At 43.7% G+C, this 18,261-nt stretch overlaps 1 protein-coding gene and 1 long non-coding RNA gene across 2 annotated transcripts in view; one reads left to right on the top strand and one right to left on the bottom strand.

Moving 5' to 3' along the window:
- Positions 1–8,283: 8,283 nt before the first annotated feature.
- The window catches only part of LOC118317428 (PDZ domain-containing protein 4-like), a 30,545-nt gene continuing 20,567 nt past the window's right edge, over positions 8,284–18,261 (top strand). Inside the window, exon 1 of the mRNA XM_035646098.2 lies at positions 8,284–11,362. Within this exon, the coding sequence (XP_035501991.2) occupies positions 11,303–11,362 (60 nt within the window). The 5' untranslated portion in view covers positions 8,284–11,302. The remainder of the gene's footprint in view (positions 11,363–18,261) is intronic.
- Positions 10,526–15,693, bottom strand: LOC118317429. The gene is made up of 3 exons (XR_004795435.1): positions 15,563–15,693; positions 11,142–11,234; positions 10,526–10,662 (listed from the first exon to the last, which is right to left on the bottom strand). It is a non-coding gene; the product is annotated as an uncharacterized LOC118317429 (long non-coding RNA).

The following is an 18,261-nucleotide window of genomic DNA, read 5'->3' as shown; positions in this document are numbered from 1 at the left end:
TTCCTCTCCTGATCTTCACTTAATCTCTCTGTGATATCAAGTTAAACCCGGCCCGTGTGTGTGTGTGTGTGTGTGTGTGTGTGATTTAAAGGCAGCTCCTCTAGTGAACTCTCAGCCTGTCACATCAGACTCCCTGCTGTGCCTCTGCATGTGTGTGTACAGTCTGTCGTTTTGTGATGATGATGATGATGATGCCAAGCCAACACTGTGTTTGTGTGTGTGTTTGTGTGTGTTTGACCTTTAACCTCGGGAGAGTGTACTAAGCTGTTGATTGTTGAAGCTTTCAGACTGTCAGTGTGTGAAGATAACAGCCTGTGTATTTTCTCCAGCCCCACATGCTCCCTCTAATTTGTCCCTCGACTCTCTCTCTGCGTTCTGCACCTCAGGGCTCGTAGAACGGAGCAGAAAATGGATTTCAAAATGTGAGGAATGGAAAACGGATGACACCAAAAAACAACACTGCTGAGAGCCTCAGTGTTGATGCCGGAACAGCAACTGTGGTGCGTCACAGAGTTGTGCTGAGGATGTGACTTTACCCACGTGGTATTCAAAAAATAAAATGTGAGAACACATCTCTGTTTTTTCTCTTCAGGCTTGTGATCAACAACTTTTACGTTATAGAGAGTCATTGGTTAAAGTGTATTTTCTGGATGGTTGATTATTAAAGAATGGTTTATGGGCAGATATTATTTTTGACAGTCAGGGAGGAGAAACAATGATTTATTTACAGTGGAGTGTGTGGGTGTACAACTTAGTGCTGTATCAAATTTCTTGAAGAATTTCCGTTCCACCAATTGCTTTAGGTTTTGGTAGCAAGAGGATAAGAAGGTTGTAGTCCTGGTTGTTCTTCGGGGGGTTCCTAGTCAGCCTTTATGATGTTCTGTGGTAATCTAGAAGATCCAGGTGTCTTTTGGGGGTCGTAATGGGTCTTGTAGAGGTCTTGATAATCCCCCGGGAGGTTCCAAGGAGGCGATTATGGGATTTTAGTGTCCTCTTGGCGGTTAAACACCATGGGAGATGCTGCGATGTGAAAGTACTCCACCGCTAACTGAAGAATACGGTTCATCCCTTCAGTACAGTTTGATGCACTTCAAGCCTAGGCAGAGATCCCTGCCTAACTGTACTGATTGCTGAGGATTTCTGCTTCCTGCAGCAAGAAACTGATGTGAATCAGCAGGCAAAAACAACAAATGACAAGAAAATACTACAGAAAATAAATGATTAAAAGACACGGCAGTGAAAAACAGAATCATGGAAATATTCAACACTCACGGAGGATAAAGATTGCACCTGCAAGCAAACTAAATCATACAGGACGTGTTATGTACGGTATGATGGATGCTTACAGGGACGTGACAAACACACACTGAGACACTCACGCAGACACACACTCAGACAGTGTATATGCTAAAGTGACTGAGATAAATAGATATAGTTTGTGCAGCGGATTCGCTTCAACACGCTCATCAACAGAGTTTCACTTGACCAACCAAAAGGTGTGTGTGTGTGCATGTGTGTGTGTGTGTGTGTGTCTATTTGTAGACAGTGTTTAGTCTATTTCTGGGTGAGCAGTCAACTGTGTGTGCCTGTAACACAGCTACTTGCTTGTATAGCATATCCACCGTGTGTGTGTGTGTGTCTGTGGGTCTGTGTGTGTGTGTGTGTGTGTGTGTGTGTGTGTGTCCTGTGGGCGGGGGGTAGTGTTGACACTGCAGACCATCCCTCCCTCTCTCTCTCTCTCAATGTAATTACTGTGCTGAGCTGATAAACTGCTCTCACAGGACCCACCATCGGCATGGGGAGGAGGAGGAGGAGGAGGAGGAAGAGGAGAGGAAGACGCCACACAAAAAGGATTTGCATGAGGTGGTGAGGAAGATGGGAGATAAATCTACAGAAATGGAGGAGGACAAAAGGAAGCGAGAGGAAGGTGGGAAAGAGGAGGAGCAATGAAGAAGAATTAGAGGATGGAGAGGGAGGTGACGAAGATGAGGAGGAGGAGGAGAGGGGCGGTGTAGACTATTGATTCAGTAGTTTGACAGCAGGGATGTATTTCATTGGGACAGAGCTGGAGTCACACCATAAATACGCACATGCACACACATACTGACTGTTTGTCTCTCTGTCCTTATGGGGACCCTCATTGACATAACGCATTGCCCAGCAGCTGACCATAACCCCCACCCAAGAACTTCAGGTTCAAACTGAATTTGATCCTCACAACGATATCAAAAATACACACAACTCAGAGGATCACCAAAGGCAGCAGGATTCCTCATGGATGTGTGTATAAATAAAACAGCAATCATGACAATCCATCCAATTATTGTTGAGACGGTTCTGTACGGATGAAAGTGGTGGACCAACCAATCAACCAACCAAAAGTGCCACTTCTGGATCCATTAGCGGAAAAAGCAAAAGCAATTGTTAACATACTAAGTTAGCGAAAACAACATTGGTAGTCGTGCACACGCTATGTCTGGCGTTCAAAGTGGTTAAGTTGTGAGGTTACTGCTGCTATAGCAACAAAGATGCCCCAAAGGCTAATAGTTACGAAAGCTAGCAGGAGGTTAACAATCATACAGGAAAAACAAAAATAATGACAGAAAGACAAAACTGGGAATATCAACATTTTCGTCATATATTTTATAACACTAAAAAGTCTATACGACTAAAATAAAGAGAACGGGGGAGAGGGGGGTGAACACAGTAAACACGATGCTACAATGAATTAATAAAGGATAATTTTCCTTATTGAACCGATCGTGATATGTGTGGCTGTGAAGTCATGAAGCTTTCATTGGCTGCGACGTTTACTTTCCTTCTGCTGTGTTCATTAGCTAGCTGAATTAGCTAGGAAATAGACAGCGGCGATTTTTCCAGTTGCCTAGCAACAGCAGAGGGACGCGTCCCGTGTGATCAGCTTCAACTGGTAATCGCATCAATCAAAGATCAATATTTCCCGTTGTGGCTCTGTAATGAGATGAGAGTCCTGAACTGGTCTTGGCGGTTTGAGTCCGTCTGCTCACTGTTTACACCAGACATCATGTGCATTATTATGAGTCATTAAAAAAAACAACAACACAGATTTACATCAACACACAGTCACTTTAAAGTTTACATTTATTATTTCAGCACGTTCATGAATGTTAATGTGCAAGTAAATCATGAATGTTTGTTTTGTTTCTATGTGTTCGTCAGCGTGTTATATGGGGAGGATTAAATTAGATTCAATTAAATTAGATCATGTAAATGTCCTGAAGTCAATTTATTAAGAGACAAATTGATTTTGCACACACACACGTGCACACACACACACACACACACACACACACACACTCCCTCCTATCTTAGTGGGGACACTCATTGGTATCATGCATTGCCAAGCCCTAACCTTATACCCATCACAACTAAACCTTAACCATAACAACTAAATAATGTCTGACCCCAACACGTACCCTAACCCTCCCTTACACTAACCCTAACCTAAACCTGATTCTAACCCTAACCTCGCAACCAAGTCTTGACCCTGATGTCTTTACTCGCAATGGTCCTCATAAAGATATATGTACAGACAAACACACACACACACACACACACACAGACACACAGAGTAATACTGTGGCACCAGGTTGTCCAGGTAACAAAAGAGAGGAAGCGCGCAGGACAAAGAATAGGAACAGATAAAGACATCATGAGTTAAGATTGTGAAAACACAATGAGGCTTTACAGTATTTAGTTTGGTTTTTTATTACAAATACATAACAGAGGGGAATCATTTTGAAAAAGGCCCTGGGGTCACTTTAAATGAAGGCATGAACAACAGGCTGATTATTTAACTACTCATAGAAACAGGGCAGGGAACCTTTTTCCTGACAAGGGCCATATGAGATTTTATAATGTCCTTCGAGGGCCGTATTAAATGATTGAACACATACATCACTCTAACCTCTTTAATGCGATGACTGGAACTGCTTCTCTTCAGTGAGGCATCTGAAGTCAGATGGTTGCGATGACGAGGATGATGAGGATGCTACTGTCAACTGGTTTTGAGCCAAAACAACTTGCTCAAACTAATCAACCTTTGGTAGTGACATGCATGACTCTCAAATACTAACAGGCTTATTTTTCACTTCAACAAAAAATTATTATTTGTCTATTACTAGCACATCTCTCATTTACTTATTCTGGTCATCGATGGCTCGTAACCTTCACCCTGATCATGACCTGACAGGCAGAGAGCCAGAGCAGGAATGTGATCTGCAAACCTTATAGATACTTTTTAATATTTCATGTGGATTCAAGAAGAAGTTCTGTCCTGCTGGCGGCGCAAGAGGGAAGGTCAGTGTCCTGCCAACATCAGGAGGACCAATTCTCTGTGGACGATGAATGTGTCCACTGTAGATTTCACAAGAATGGACAGCAACGATTCATTTTCTTTTTAATCTAATGAGTTGACGCCGCAAATATTCATCTTTACAGCTCCATCCTTCCTTATATCTTTGGGTCAATTTGACTCCAACTGATGTTTAAAGTATCTCGACTGACATCATTTTCATTGCTTCATATTTAATAAGCTTTCCTGATTTAACTTGGTAAAACATAAAATGATCGTGATGAAATGTTTTCATTTTGCACTTTGGGGTCAATTGGATTTCAGGTGGTTTTAACTGGATAAAAATATCAACATTTTACACGTTGTGTTTGCTTTAGAGCCCAAACATAAAGCCTGTAGTGAGAACCACTGATCGTTCACTCTACAAGGGGGAGGGGAAAATTCCCATGAGAACTTTGATAAAAATACGGCAAGGGGGAGGGTGATGGGGGGGGGGGGGGTAGTTTCTACAGAAATGGCACCAGGGTCAGCAACACCCGTGTAAAGTGCAAGAAATGCGTCTAAACGGAGTACAAACACACACACACACACACACACACACACACACACACACACACACACCCACACACACACACACACACACACACACACACACACACACACACTCGCTCTCTCCCACCAGCTTAGACCCTTGGTACAAATTTAAGAACTGATTGGGGTTTGATTGGGGTTCATTTCATCAAAGTAAAGTAGCTGAGTACACACAGAGATGACACGGAGCACGGTGTACTGTCATAGCTTCTGATCAAATAACTGGACCCTAGAAACCACAATGTTTCTCGGTTGAGCTCAAACCTTCACAAAGTCTTAAATTCCAGCCGCATCAAATGCAATTTTCTTCCCATCTTCCACCAAGTTTGAAATCTGTTCAGTCAGTGTTGCATAATGAAACAAACAGACAAGCAAACAAACAAACAAACAAACAAACAGATAGGGGCGGGAATCAAATAAATAATTACATTTTTCCTCTTAATCACATAAAGAAACCTACTCATTGGCTCCAACAATTAGTGGACTGACAAAAAAATGAATGAGCAACTATACAATTTTGAAAATCTCCATGGTTTTATCAATCAAGTTTCCTTTTCTTCTCAGGGAGAATTCTCACAGTTTTCCAAAGGCTTCTTATTTGCAGCCCTGTAGTGAAAGAAGTGTCCATACAGCACGTGCATTCTGTCTAGACCTATAGACATGGTCACTTGTGTGTAAGCATGTCCTCTGCAGGAGGTGGACTGAAAAAGAAACCCCCCAAAAGATGCTTGTTTAAAGTGTGTAAGTTGACGGTTTGAAGATGAGCAAACTCCCACCTGACAAACACAGCACACGGGCGTAGGCCCCCCCCCCCCCCGTCTGCTGGGTGTGTGTTGAGCCGTGAAGGAGACACAAAAACATGTTTACATGTGTGAACAGTTGAATGTCACAGAGATGAATGAACAGGTAAAGAACAATGAGAGGGTAAGAGACAGGCAGAGCGAGAGGCAAGAAGGGAAGCGAGGGGAGGGGACATGCAGGGATTCAGAGCAGGTGGGAGGGAGAAGCCGAGGAGGAGGAGGAGGAGGAGGAGGAGGAAAAAGCGATCGTGGAGAGGCAAATTAATTGCCGGCTGCAGGTTATTGGCTGGCTGCGCTGCCGCGGAGGCTGCTGTTGTTCCAGGGCAGGGAGGATGCTGCAGAAGAGGCGAGCGTGCGGCGGGTGCAGATCTGTCTCCTGAATCCTGATCCACCGCAGGCTCCTTTTCATAGCGTCCCGTCATACAACAGCGAGGAGCCAGGGCTGCTCACGCAGGGAGGGAAACACTCAATCTGAGGGGAAAGAAGAAGAGAAGGAAAGCAGCAGCGGCGGTGGCGGCGGCAGCGGCAGCAGCAGCAGCAAGAGCACAGGAGGAGGAGGAGAGGGGGAGGAGGAGGGACGCCGGTGTGGAAGCTTTGCCCAGGCGAGGATCACCTTCTGTGGGAGGACGTGGAGGCTGAATCCTCCGGGGGAATCAAGGCGTGGTGGTTCCTCACACATCTGGAAAGGTGCAACTTGAGGATCTTTAAGAGAAATTTATATTGAAATCACTGCGGCTCGTCTTGGTTTTTTTGTATGCATTCGCCTCCAGCAGCAGGGAGGCTGACGGGCATCTGGAGTTTCTGTTTGTATTCGTACTTCTGGAGGTTCCTGGCAGGAACCCTCGATCTTGTTGTTTTCTTAAAAAACAAGTGAGAAATAACATTTCACCTTGTTTGGGATTCGCATCAGCTTGTATATATCATCATATATTTTGTAACATGTGATTCTAGTGAAGAAATCTGCCTTATTATAATTCATTACATTATTTTCATGTTATATTCTGATTCAGTTTATAAAATACTAAAACATCACTAGATCAACACTGTTAAAGGGGACGTCTTTAAATTAGCTTGCTTGTTTATTCAACAGCTCAAAAACTCAGTTACACTTAATTAACTGTTAAATGAGAGAAGAGAAGTTAAAAAAAAGTTGATCATTAATAGATTTTAACGATGGTTGCTAATTAATTTTCCTTTGTTTAACTTATTAAATAATCCACTGGTTTCCAGTTCTTCAGGCTCGCAACAGACCAATGTTGACAATTTTATTATATATCTTTAAAAAAAACAGAAAAGAGAGAAAACTACTATGACCCGTTAATAATCTGATAGATCTGGAGCCACTGAACGGACTGATCGATCAACCGATCGTTTATGCAATTGATTTAATCTAGATTAAGATTCTCTTAAGGACCCAACTACCATTATAGTTACAAATTTGTTCGGGTCATAACCTTCCGCTGGTGGGGCAAACAAAAATCTGTCAATTATTGGCACAAATCAAGAAATCATTGTTGCCTTTAAAACAAATTTTGCTTTGAGAAAATCAAACTGCATTTCTTCCCTCCTCCTTTTAAATGGCACCAAATTCAAAAATCTGAGCAGGAGGTCGAGGTCAAAACTCAGAAACAAGCTTGTGTGCGCTCACGTCTTCCATCTGATCAGTGTGGAAAACCAGCATCTCATTTCTCCCTCTGTGTTTTTCTTCGTCTTTCTTTCTGCGACTGTGTGTCCAGGAGCGAATCTAAGCCGGATTTGAGCTTTGTAGGAAAACGCCGGAGCAGCGGAGGATGTCGGGGGGGTGCAAGGAGGGACAGGCGAGGAGAAAGGGCTGATGCTCGGAGGATCTGACACTTCTCCGCTCCACCTTCCACTGCTGCAGGAGGACTTTGTGGGGGAATTATACCGAGGGAGTTTCTGCACCTCTCTGGATTATCAGTCCTGAAGGAGAATTTGGTGGATTTGAGAACCTGGACCATGGACACAGTTTCTTTCCCTTCTTTTTTTTTTCCCTGGTTGGAATTCAACACTGGAAGTGATGAGGTTTGAGCAGGAGACCTGAGATATTTCATCAGGCAGTGAATCTAAGAAGTACAAGACCAAATTCACCAGTCACAGAAGAGAGTGTCTGAGCATCTGCAAGTCCACCAGAGCAGAAGTTTCCTTTTTGATTATTCAAACACTGTCAACAAACAACTTTAATTTCAAAAGCACAAACAAGCTTCTCGCCTTCTTTAATCTTTCAGCTTCTTTGGTTGTTTTTTTTTGGTTTTTTTTGTGGAAATATATTTCCTTTCCTCTTTTCTCTGTGTGCACACGTCCCCCCTTTCCCCCTTTGCACAGTCTGGCAGGAATCCCAAGAGGCCTGAGCCGTATGAAGCAGGCGCTGATGACAGATGAGAGCCGGGCGCCCGAGTCCCACTCATAAAACCAGATAAGTGACGCTCAGTGACAGGAGCAGCAGGTAATACAGACCGAGCTCGGCACAGGGTCGTCGCTGTCTCTCTGCGGGCGAGGTGGGTGGTAATAGCAGCCGAGGGAGGGAGGGAGGGAGGGAGGGAGACTTGCAGAGCCGCAACATGACAGAGGAGAGGAAAGACTGAAGCCAAATGAATCGGAGCGTCAAAGCAGGGATTCTCCTCCCTTTCTGCGGAGCGACGGTAACTGCAGCGCATCCGACGTTCAGATGAATGTGGAGCTCGGAGATTTATCAGTGAGGAAACAGTGGATGCGTCTGAGCTCAGGACAAACAGGCAACAAGAGCGTGGGTTGACGTTTCCACAAAGTGGCGGCCCCCTCGAGTTCTTGCTGCTGATTTTGATCTCAACTGAGAGAGAGGAGAAAGGAAGGAAGAGCGATCAGACACGTGGGAACACGCGCATCTCAGTGTAAAAATGAGGTTCAGGAGTCACCACAGGGGTTGATCCACCCACATCAGAACCTCTGATCGGTAACAAACCACACACACACACACACACACACACACACACACACACAGGGGAAATGTGTTTTTGGATCGCCAGCGAAAAGGAAATGTGAACGAGCTGAAGACAAGTCCGAGCTGCTGAGGGAAAAGAAGCCACGCAGAAATACGCTGCGTCACCAACAACAAAGATAAAGTCACGTCGACATCTCACAGAAGTGGAGACGCGGTGAAGTGAAACACGTCCTTCACAGCTCTGTGGATCAGGGACGAGCTGACACGTGATGGTGATCTCAGAACCTCCTCTCAAAACTTCTCCTTCTTTTAGCACAAGCAAAGATTCCCGTGGACTGCTCCCGCGTTTCCTTTGGTGAAGTTTCATGAGCAACGAGTAAAAGTCAAGAAGCACAAACGGATGATGTGGACCAGAGATTTCCACTCGTGGCTCAACAACACACATAGAGTAGTGTCACAAGTGCGTCGTGTTCTTTAAGCACAAATAGAGTTTGAGCCTGATGACGCCGCATTCAGGTGCAAAGATCTACCAAGAGTCGAGAGCAGAAAAGCACAAGAAGCCCAAGGCGAGTCTATTGTTCAACAACAGTAAAAGCACAAATTATAAGATAAAACTTCCTCCGATCAGGGATTCAGGTTCTGAAAACCCTTATGCCTTCTTTTCTGAAAAGCACAAATGATTTGGCTTGTCTAATTTTGCAGGTGATAAAACAAAGTTTTGTATTGGTTTTCATTATCTAAAAGAGACTTTATACCATTTTATATCAAATCCAACATTGAAATCCACTTTAACGAGAATCATTAGCTTGATTTTTACCGACCTCTGCTTTTCAGCTGTTGATGTTGTTTTTGAATTTTTTAAAAACGGCACCACAGACCAGGATCTTTAAAAAAGCAAATCCTCCAAACAAGCGTTTCTACTAGAGATTCTTACACAACAACGTTATTTTCTCTCTCTGTTACAAAACAAAACAAAACGAATTTGTCTTAAAAATCAGCGAATTTCCTCTGAGCTTCCTCTTCCTCTCTTCTCAGTCTGGAAGCATCCCTCTCACTGTGCAGATCATTTGTTAAAAGCTCTCGCTGTCTCTGAATATTTCACGCTCAGATCAGACGAGCGTTTGCCGCGGATCATCTCATGTTTTCTCTCGTCACTCGGGGGAGAACCAAGGTCGTTTTAAACACTTGCTGGTGTTCAGATGAATTATTGAACTGAGCCGAGAAACTGCTGCAAAACAGTCGACGGCCTCGAGAATCTCCTCCGCGCTTCATTCAGCGTCACCGGCCTTGTTTCCAACACGACCTTAAGCTCAGGAAACCTTGTATAGATCAGTGAGACATTGCAGCGCTCCGAAAAAAACAACAACCACAGGTGGTTTTCACTTTTATCAGCTTTCATAACGTGGGCAGGACATTTCCTCACTGTTTTTTGTATGAAAACCCATAATGCTGTAAACACACGCTCACAGAAACATCAGTGTGTGGGACACACACCTCCATCTCTCCTCTCTCGTCCCTCCATCTCGCTCAACAGGAACATTTTTTTTAGGACGCCCACGACCTCAAACAATCAGATTTTCTTTCAGTAATTTCAAGCACAAACTCCAGAGCTTTTGCCTCTTCCTCCTCCTCCTCCTCCTCCTCTTCCTCCTCCTCCTCCTCCTGCTCCTCTTCCTCCTCTTCCTCCTCCCCTGCAGGACTGAAATGATCTGCAAAGTGTGAATACAAATTCAATTTTCACTGTGATGAAAAGACAAAGCCTCTCTCCCCTTCGCCGCCTGCATCAGGACAGATAAAGGCTGTTTGCAGTGAGGAGCTGTTCGAGCATCCTGCTTTTCTTTGTCTTCCGTTTCGTCGCCGTTTGCGGCTGCGAGCGCGTGAACACAGAAGTGGGTTTTTCCATGCTTTTGTCTTCGGACGGACGGTGCCGAGCAGAAGAGACAACAGGAAGTGAACTCTGCTCGCCTCTCAGCTGGGTTTTCATCAGAAGTGACGCAGCGCTAAACAAAAAACAGATGTCCCCTTTGAACAAGTGGTGAAGTGTGACGGGTGAAAAACAAACTTGTTTAATGAAATGGCTTCATTTTTTTTTGTGGGTAATTATCCTTTTCTGAGGAAAAAGTGAAAGTACATGACCCTACATTTGAGCAGATTTGCCACAAAAACAACAACGTAGCTTTTATATTTATTAAACCTGGAAAACATCAGAAAACATATGAACCTTTTTTTTTAATGAGTAGCTTGGACCAAGTTTTCGGAGGATTTGTGGTCAAACTTTACAGGTAACGGGGATACATCTTCCCACATAGAGGATCTTTGTGACCAACACAATCTGATTTGAAGACTTGACCCTTGTACATTCGGAGGACCTTATGTTAGCTTTTAGACCCTGCTTTCAAGACAACCATTCATCTTGGGTCAAAGGTCAGAGGTTGATAAAAAAGGCAAACAATCAAGAGATCATACAGCGAGCACTGACCTGAGGAGATCCGACTGGGAGGTGAAAGGTCGGACGGACGAGCTGGATTATTGATACCAGGTGTCAGTTGTATCCTGAGGGGCCCGCGGAGACCTCAGAGAAAGGACGGACAGATAAAATAGAAGAGAGGGAGATAGAGAGAACGAGCGACGGACGTCATCATGGGCTGCAACATGTGTGTCGTCAAACGTCAGGAGGAGCAGTACAGGATCATGTTCCAGGTAAGACGTCCCAGGACGTGTCCTTTTTGTCCTGTTGCTGACTAATCAAATGTGGATTAATGATCGTAAAGTAAAATATTAATCAAAAAAACACCAACGTTCTAACTGCTGTTGTTTTCGAGAGAGACGCGTGTGTGTGTGTCTGTGTGTGTGTCTGTGTGTGTGTCTGTGTGTATAATAGAGGAAACTACAGTGCCATTCATCACTGCAGGTTGGACTAGTTACTCTCTGTAAAGGTCACTGTGTTACTCTGCCGGGTTTTTTTTCATCCAGTGGAGGCTGAAATTCACAAAGGACTCAGAAATGAAATCCTGCTCACATCCCTTTGCTTGTTAATGGAAAGCAGTGTGATTCTGTGTGTCCGTGTGTGCGTGTGCGTGTCTGTGTGTCTGTGTGTCTCTGTGTGTGTGTGTGTGTGTGTGTGTGACAGAGACAGAGAGAGGGAGATATAGAGATGGACCAAGAGAGAAAGAGATAGATGGTGTGTATGTGCCTGGATGACGATGCTCCCAGGCATTCATTTGCAACACTTCAGTTCATGTCAAACAAAAACAGCCATATAATATTTGCTGTTTGTGCGTCTGTTTGTGTGTGTGTTGATAGACAGATATGTAGATAGATAGATGGATAGATAGATACAAGTTAAAATTCATAATGATGAGCTGCACACGGTCAATATCCAGTAGATGCACAGAGGAGCTGTCCCTGGTGCTGAAGTCTAACAGCTCTTACCGCTCTTTACTGTTACATGGGTGGAGCTGTCCATGGTGCTGAAATATCTGTTGGTGCGTTCACGATGGCCGCAATGCGAGTTTCCTGAGTTTAGTCACAGGAAATGTTTTGCTTATTCGTGTCATTTGCGCGAATAATACGTATATATCCCCGTTCTTCCTCTCACTTTCTCCAACAAACTTCCTCTGTACAAACACACACACACTCTCTCTCTCTCTCTCTCTCTGATAGTGACACCCTCTCATGTGCCAAGGTGAAGTCCTCTGAGGTCATCAGAATCCATTGGAGAACTCATTAATCACTCACATACACACACAAACGCACACACACACACACACACACACACACTAGTAGGTTCATCCTCTCGGCTAATTTCAGATGTGGTTCGACACGTTTCTTCCAAAATCGATGTAAAGATGCAATTGGCTGCAAACAGATGAGGGTTTTCTCCTGATCACTGAAATGAGATGACGGAGCAAAGGCCCTAAGACATGAAGGGGACAAGAACCTTCTTCACGAGTAGAATCCACTTTTACGCTAATCCAGCAGATTAAAATGTAAGTGTTTTTTTGTCTGTTAAATTACATTGTACGTGTTGCCAGCCAGGGGCAACCTGTCCCACACTGCTTTGGAGCACCTGAACGCCTCTCGGGTGGCTTCAGGCTCCGCCCGTCAGAGAGAAGCTAAACTGCTGCTGGAAAGAAGAAAAAAAACCTCAGGGTGTGAAAATCAAATGTCAGGAATCAAACCGAGCAAGTCAAAGAGAGCTCTGTGTGCGTGTGTGTGTGTGTGTGTGTGTGTGTGTGTGTGTGTGTGTGTGTGTGTGTGGTCCTCCGGGCTCCCTGGAGCTGTAGAGGTGTGTGTGTGTGTGTGTGTGTGTGTGCGTGTGTGTGTGTGTGTGTGTTTCGAGGCTTATTTCATTTCATTCAATTTCCTCGCTGTCTGTGCCTGTCTGAACATGACACACACCTGGTCTTCTCTTTCATCAGGTCTCTCCATCGTCCTTTCTCTCTACTTTACTTCTCCACTTTCCTCCCTTTCTCTTCCTCTGTATATTTCTCATCGTACATATAATTTCAATCCATCGATCCATCTGTCACTCTCTTTTGCTCTTTGTCTTCCTCTGGCTTTTTCTTTGTAGCAGAGATGTTTTCTTCTGGCAACGTTTCCTCAAACAAGAAAATAAATATTTAATTTCTGTTTCCGTCTATTAATCTTTCCCGTTCTTTTCCCTTCTCCTGGATTAAATCTGTCTTTCTATCTCCTTGTTGTTCTCCCTCTTCTTCCACCCCTCCTCCTCCTCCTCCTCTCTTCATTCATCTCTGACTCGTGGTTCTCCCCCTATCTCGGTTTTCAATCTTCTACCACCTCTTTATTTCTCCCCCCCGACTGGAATCCTTTCTCTGCAATTTGTAAAGAAGTGTATTCATTGTAATTACCTTATCTCTTCTTTTTATATTCAATCATTTTGTCTTTATAAGTGTTTTAAATGCAAAAGAAACCAGTATATATGATATGGTCACTGTAGGTTAAAAAATGAATAACGGAGCAGAGGCAGGTGCCTGATATTCTGAGAAAAAACCTCAGTGATCAAAGTTGTAAATTTACCCCAGAACATTTCACACCAAAGACTTAAGTGGTAATTTTATGAGGAAAACGAAAAAGAAAAAATAATCATATAAGGTCATGAATTTGTGAGAATTTTGAAAAAATAGTTTCATGTATGTGTGAAGGAGGCACATTATTATCAGCTGGGGTCCCACTGGGCCTCCTCTCTCACCCCCCCTCTGCTGCCAACCCTCCGTTACTGGGGGTCGTTTGATTCCCTCAAACGCTCTGGTGCCGTACACTGATCACCGGAGGCTGTTTGGCTCAGCAGCACCAGTCTCCCTTTTCCGTCGACACTCATGCAGCCGACGATGAGCAACCCCCCACCCCCACCCCCTTTGTGAAGCCCTACACGAGAAGACTAACCCCAGGAAAAGAGCCCACACTTCCCACCTCTCTGATTGGACTGGTTGATTATTACACATGTGCGGCTACACACACATACACACACACACACACACACACACAGACAGACACACACACACACACACACACACACACACAGCGACAACAACAACAGCATCATACTGAAAACACACGACCCTCCCTCTGTCCCTCGCCTACTTAAGATTCTCATCACCTGACACCTAAAACCCAGAGAAACACATTCAGAGGTTTGGACCTGATGAAGCAACACGAGACTGACAAGAACTTTTCTGCACAGGTCTCAAGTACAATGTGTCTGTGTTTGTACATTCTATATTATATCATTATCTCAGTTCTCAATCACTTTCCTTCGTTCTCTCCATTCTTCCTGTGCATGTCCGTCTGTCTGCCTCTCACCCTCTTCTGCTTCGTCTCCTGGAGGAATTCTCCCCCCCCCCCCCCCCCCTCTACCCCATCTCCTCCTCTCCTTACTTTGCTGTCACATTTGTGTCAATGGGATACCGTTGCCGAGGGAACCGGGGGTCATTAGAGATGCTGTATTTATGCTTTTGTGCACTGGAGCTGGCAGATCTGCTGTAATGAACACACACACGCACGCACGCATGCACGCACACACACGCGCACGCACACACACAGTCTTGTCTCCATGACTTCAAAGGACATTACAGTACATTGACTTACATTCATTATTTCCTTAACACTAAGACTAATTCTAACCTTATAACTCTTAACCTAAACCTTAAAACATGTCTTCACCTTAAAATTCTATGCAATCATTTCAAAAAAATTTTTTATACATTGTGGGGATTCACAATTCAATGTTCGGCTAATTCGGCTAATTCTTTCACCTGTAGTGTCAACTGAGGACGGTGTCTGACGATGATATTTGACAGTTGATTTCATTGTTTACACACCTAAGCAAAGCTAACATAAGCTAAGATAAGATAAGCAAAGAGCCTGTAGTGTCCCAGCTGAGCCTCGCATTGCACCATGGGATGTTAGCTTCTAATTGCCAGGTATGACTTTTGCCACAAGTGAAAAATGAAACAAAACCCAATGAACCTCCAAGTAATACAACATTTGCCCATTTAGAGATTACAATGTGATATGAAAGTTTGAATGTAAAAACACGGATTGAGAGACAGATAGTAATCCAATTAGCCAAACCATCTCGGGGTCAGAGGTCAGGGACACACCGTGACCACATTGAAAACAAGTGTTGGTACAACAGTGGAGTCCAGACGAATTGAAAAGCATCAAACACAGTGATGCAGCTTTGGGAGTGGCTAACGTCTGGATCTCAGCGTGGACACTGGATCTGGCAAATCAGATCTGGGTACAGTTTGGATATGAAACTCATTTTATTTCCGGGTGTAAATGGAGTCCACAGTGTCTGTTCCATTCTGCCACCCAGCCTGTGAAGTTGCCCTCAGCCTTCTGTCTCTATGCTGAACTGTGACTCGGGTGTTTTACCTCTGCCTCCTGTGGAGGCTGCAGCAGTGCAGCCTGTTGCCACCCAGCGTTCGGCTGAGAGCCGCAGTTGAATGCAGACGAGCCGGTCGCGTCTCCAGAGTGTTGCTGCTGACGGACTAATGAGCCGACTGCTCATTGACTCTAATGTTGTTTTGATGACTCTCAGATAAGCGCGATGTGTTGGGCTGCCTGTCCTTGCCTCCTTATTTGTCCATAAATCACGCTTTTCATAAACGCTCGTACTCTCTGGTGCATCTCGGTTGCAGGTCACGTCTTCACATCCACTCCAACACTGTGTTATTGTGTTTTCTTGCTTTTCGGCAAGTGGCAGGTGTCCTCGACCTGTTGTTGCCATGGTTACGACGGTAAACACACAAATAAGGCTTATGGAAAAGTCACAGTCTAGTTACATTTAGGCACAAAAACAACCTTTGGTCGAGGTTTAAGAAAAGATTGAGGCCCGTATTAAAAGAATTACCTCCTGAAGATCGTGAGACATTCGTCGTCATGGTTACAATATTAAAAAAATATGTGTAAGGTTTTTTGGACATTGATAAAAGAAGAAAACACACAACCCCTCCACACCTGACTTCCTCCTTTTGTTTTTTGCCATCAGAGGTCACCAAACATTAAAACGTAACTATGAGTCATAAAAAGTTGTTGCCCAGACGACGAGGGGGCTCATGGATTTCAAAGGACAGACGCATTCCCAGACACATGAATACAACATAATAATCTAATAATCTAATAATAAAACATTGTTTTCTTTTTTACAGAGCAAATAAATTTGTTCTATTCTATTAATATTAACTGTTTTATCCTTTATTGTGACGGACTGTGTAATGTCCTGTTATGTAAACTAAGAACTTGATTATTTACCTCTGATTCTGATGGTGAGGGTTTATACATGCAATATTTGTTGCTAAATTTTTCTCACTCTCACCAAAGGTATTTACAGAATGAAGAAAAGCTTTGTAAGAGGGAACGCAACAACAAATATGATCATCAAGTAAACATTTGCTCCAGAATGAGTGTTTAGCAGACGCCGTCAGACTCCATTGCCTCTAATGGCGGTTTCACATCATCAGATAACCCCAGGAGGGAAATGATGACTTGTATCGGGGCTGTGTTGGCTGAGCTGTTATGAATCTTAAACACACAAGATGGAGGTAAACTGTGTGTTAGTATTCTGATCTTATCGCGGAGTTTAACTCCGGGCGACGCCGCAGCTCGTGTTGCGCTGTCGTCTTTATGCAGATTTCAAACGCTTTCCAAACAGAGCGTTGACATGTTTGAACGCTTCATAGAGTCTAAGATATTTACACCAGCTCTGAAGTTTAACAAGGTCAGTTTGGATACAAGAGGCTGAGCAACGGAGAAACACTTTCCTCACAAGGAAAACTGTTATTGTTGCTTAAAATGACTCATGGTTTTATTTACCATACTCAGGATCTCCAGAGGATTTGTCTGTCAATAGCTGTAGAGCAGCTTGTGAGGAGGAGACGGGATGAAAGATGTTTGACTGACACAGGAGTCGCAACTCGAATAAATCACAACCTATAACATTTTTAAATGCACCGACACGAATCATCCTTCCAGCTCAGAAAGTGCTTGTGGTTTACGTTGAAGGCAACGACAAATAACCAATATTCTTGCTTAGTAAAGAGGAAGGTTCGGATATCATTTTTTTTTGTTAAATTAAAAATCATATATTAATCATATTTCTTTATGTGGCATTTTTCAACCTGCATCATCCTGATGATATGGCCTGAAAATGTTTTTTGATTTGAAAAGATTATTAGGAACCTTTACAGCAACTTGATTAATGTTTTGAAGAATATCGAGTTGAAAAAAGGGAACCTTGTATTTTAACACCCCTCAGTTTATGCATGATGATTGTAATTACGATCACATATCGTTATTTCACTTAAGTGAGAACATTAACAACCAGCAACAACGCCAAGACTTGACTTTCAAGGACAACAGTTAATGTTAATGTTCTTCTAACTGCTCATTAAACACAGAAACACAGCGCGACGCCCGCGAGTACGGCAGTGAACAGTGAGCCGCTGTGTGGAGCTGTGACTGTACATGGAGTTAATGGAAGAAATGGTTTTTATGTTCCAAATCCGAAAGTCAATTATGTGCAGCGATACATGTTTATGTGAAGGCGGCCTCAGAGCGAGCTGAGCGGATTTCCATAAAAGACACCTGACTGGAAAATAAGCCACAGAATAAATGTGTTTTGTAATAACCGTCGGTGTGAGGTAGTGCACGTCTCATACAGCTGAAAGCTAATAGTTCGCAATTTGAATGATTGATGTGTTCATATTTACATGCTTTGTTCGATTTTTCCTGAAAATGAAATGGTAATCACTCCAATGCTGAAATGGCTTGAAGTGACTTTGAATGACGAGTGTGCAGGTGAATCTGAATATTACGACGTCTGACGGACAGATTGCAGAAAAAAGAAAACAGCTCGCTGCTGCGTTTGTTCTCTGACCTTGGATATAACTATATATAACTAAATATCCAAGGTTATAGTCGAAATCTGAACAGACCCATTGTCATGGGGGATAATAATTAAAGTTGGAGTGCAACAACTGATCGGACCGAGTGGACTTGACGTGATGGTGGTTTCTGCTGATGTTTGGCCGACACAGTCACAGTTCGTGCCGTTTAATGATTCTGTTCCTGCC

Source organism: Scophthalmus maximus, chromosome 3 (genome assembly GCF_022379125.1).
Source record: "Scophthalmus maximus strain ysfricsl-2021 chromosome 3, ASM2237912v1, whole genome shotgun sequence".
NCBI lineage: Eukaryota > Metazoa > Chordata > Actinopteri > Pleuronectiformes > Scophthalmidae > Scophthalmus > Scophthalmus maximus.
This window is presented reverse-complemented; position numbering and strand designations above follow the sequence as displayed.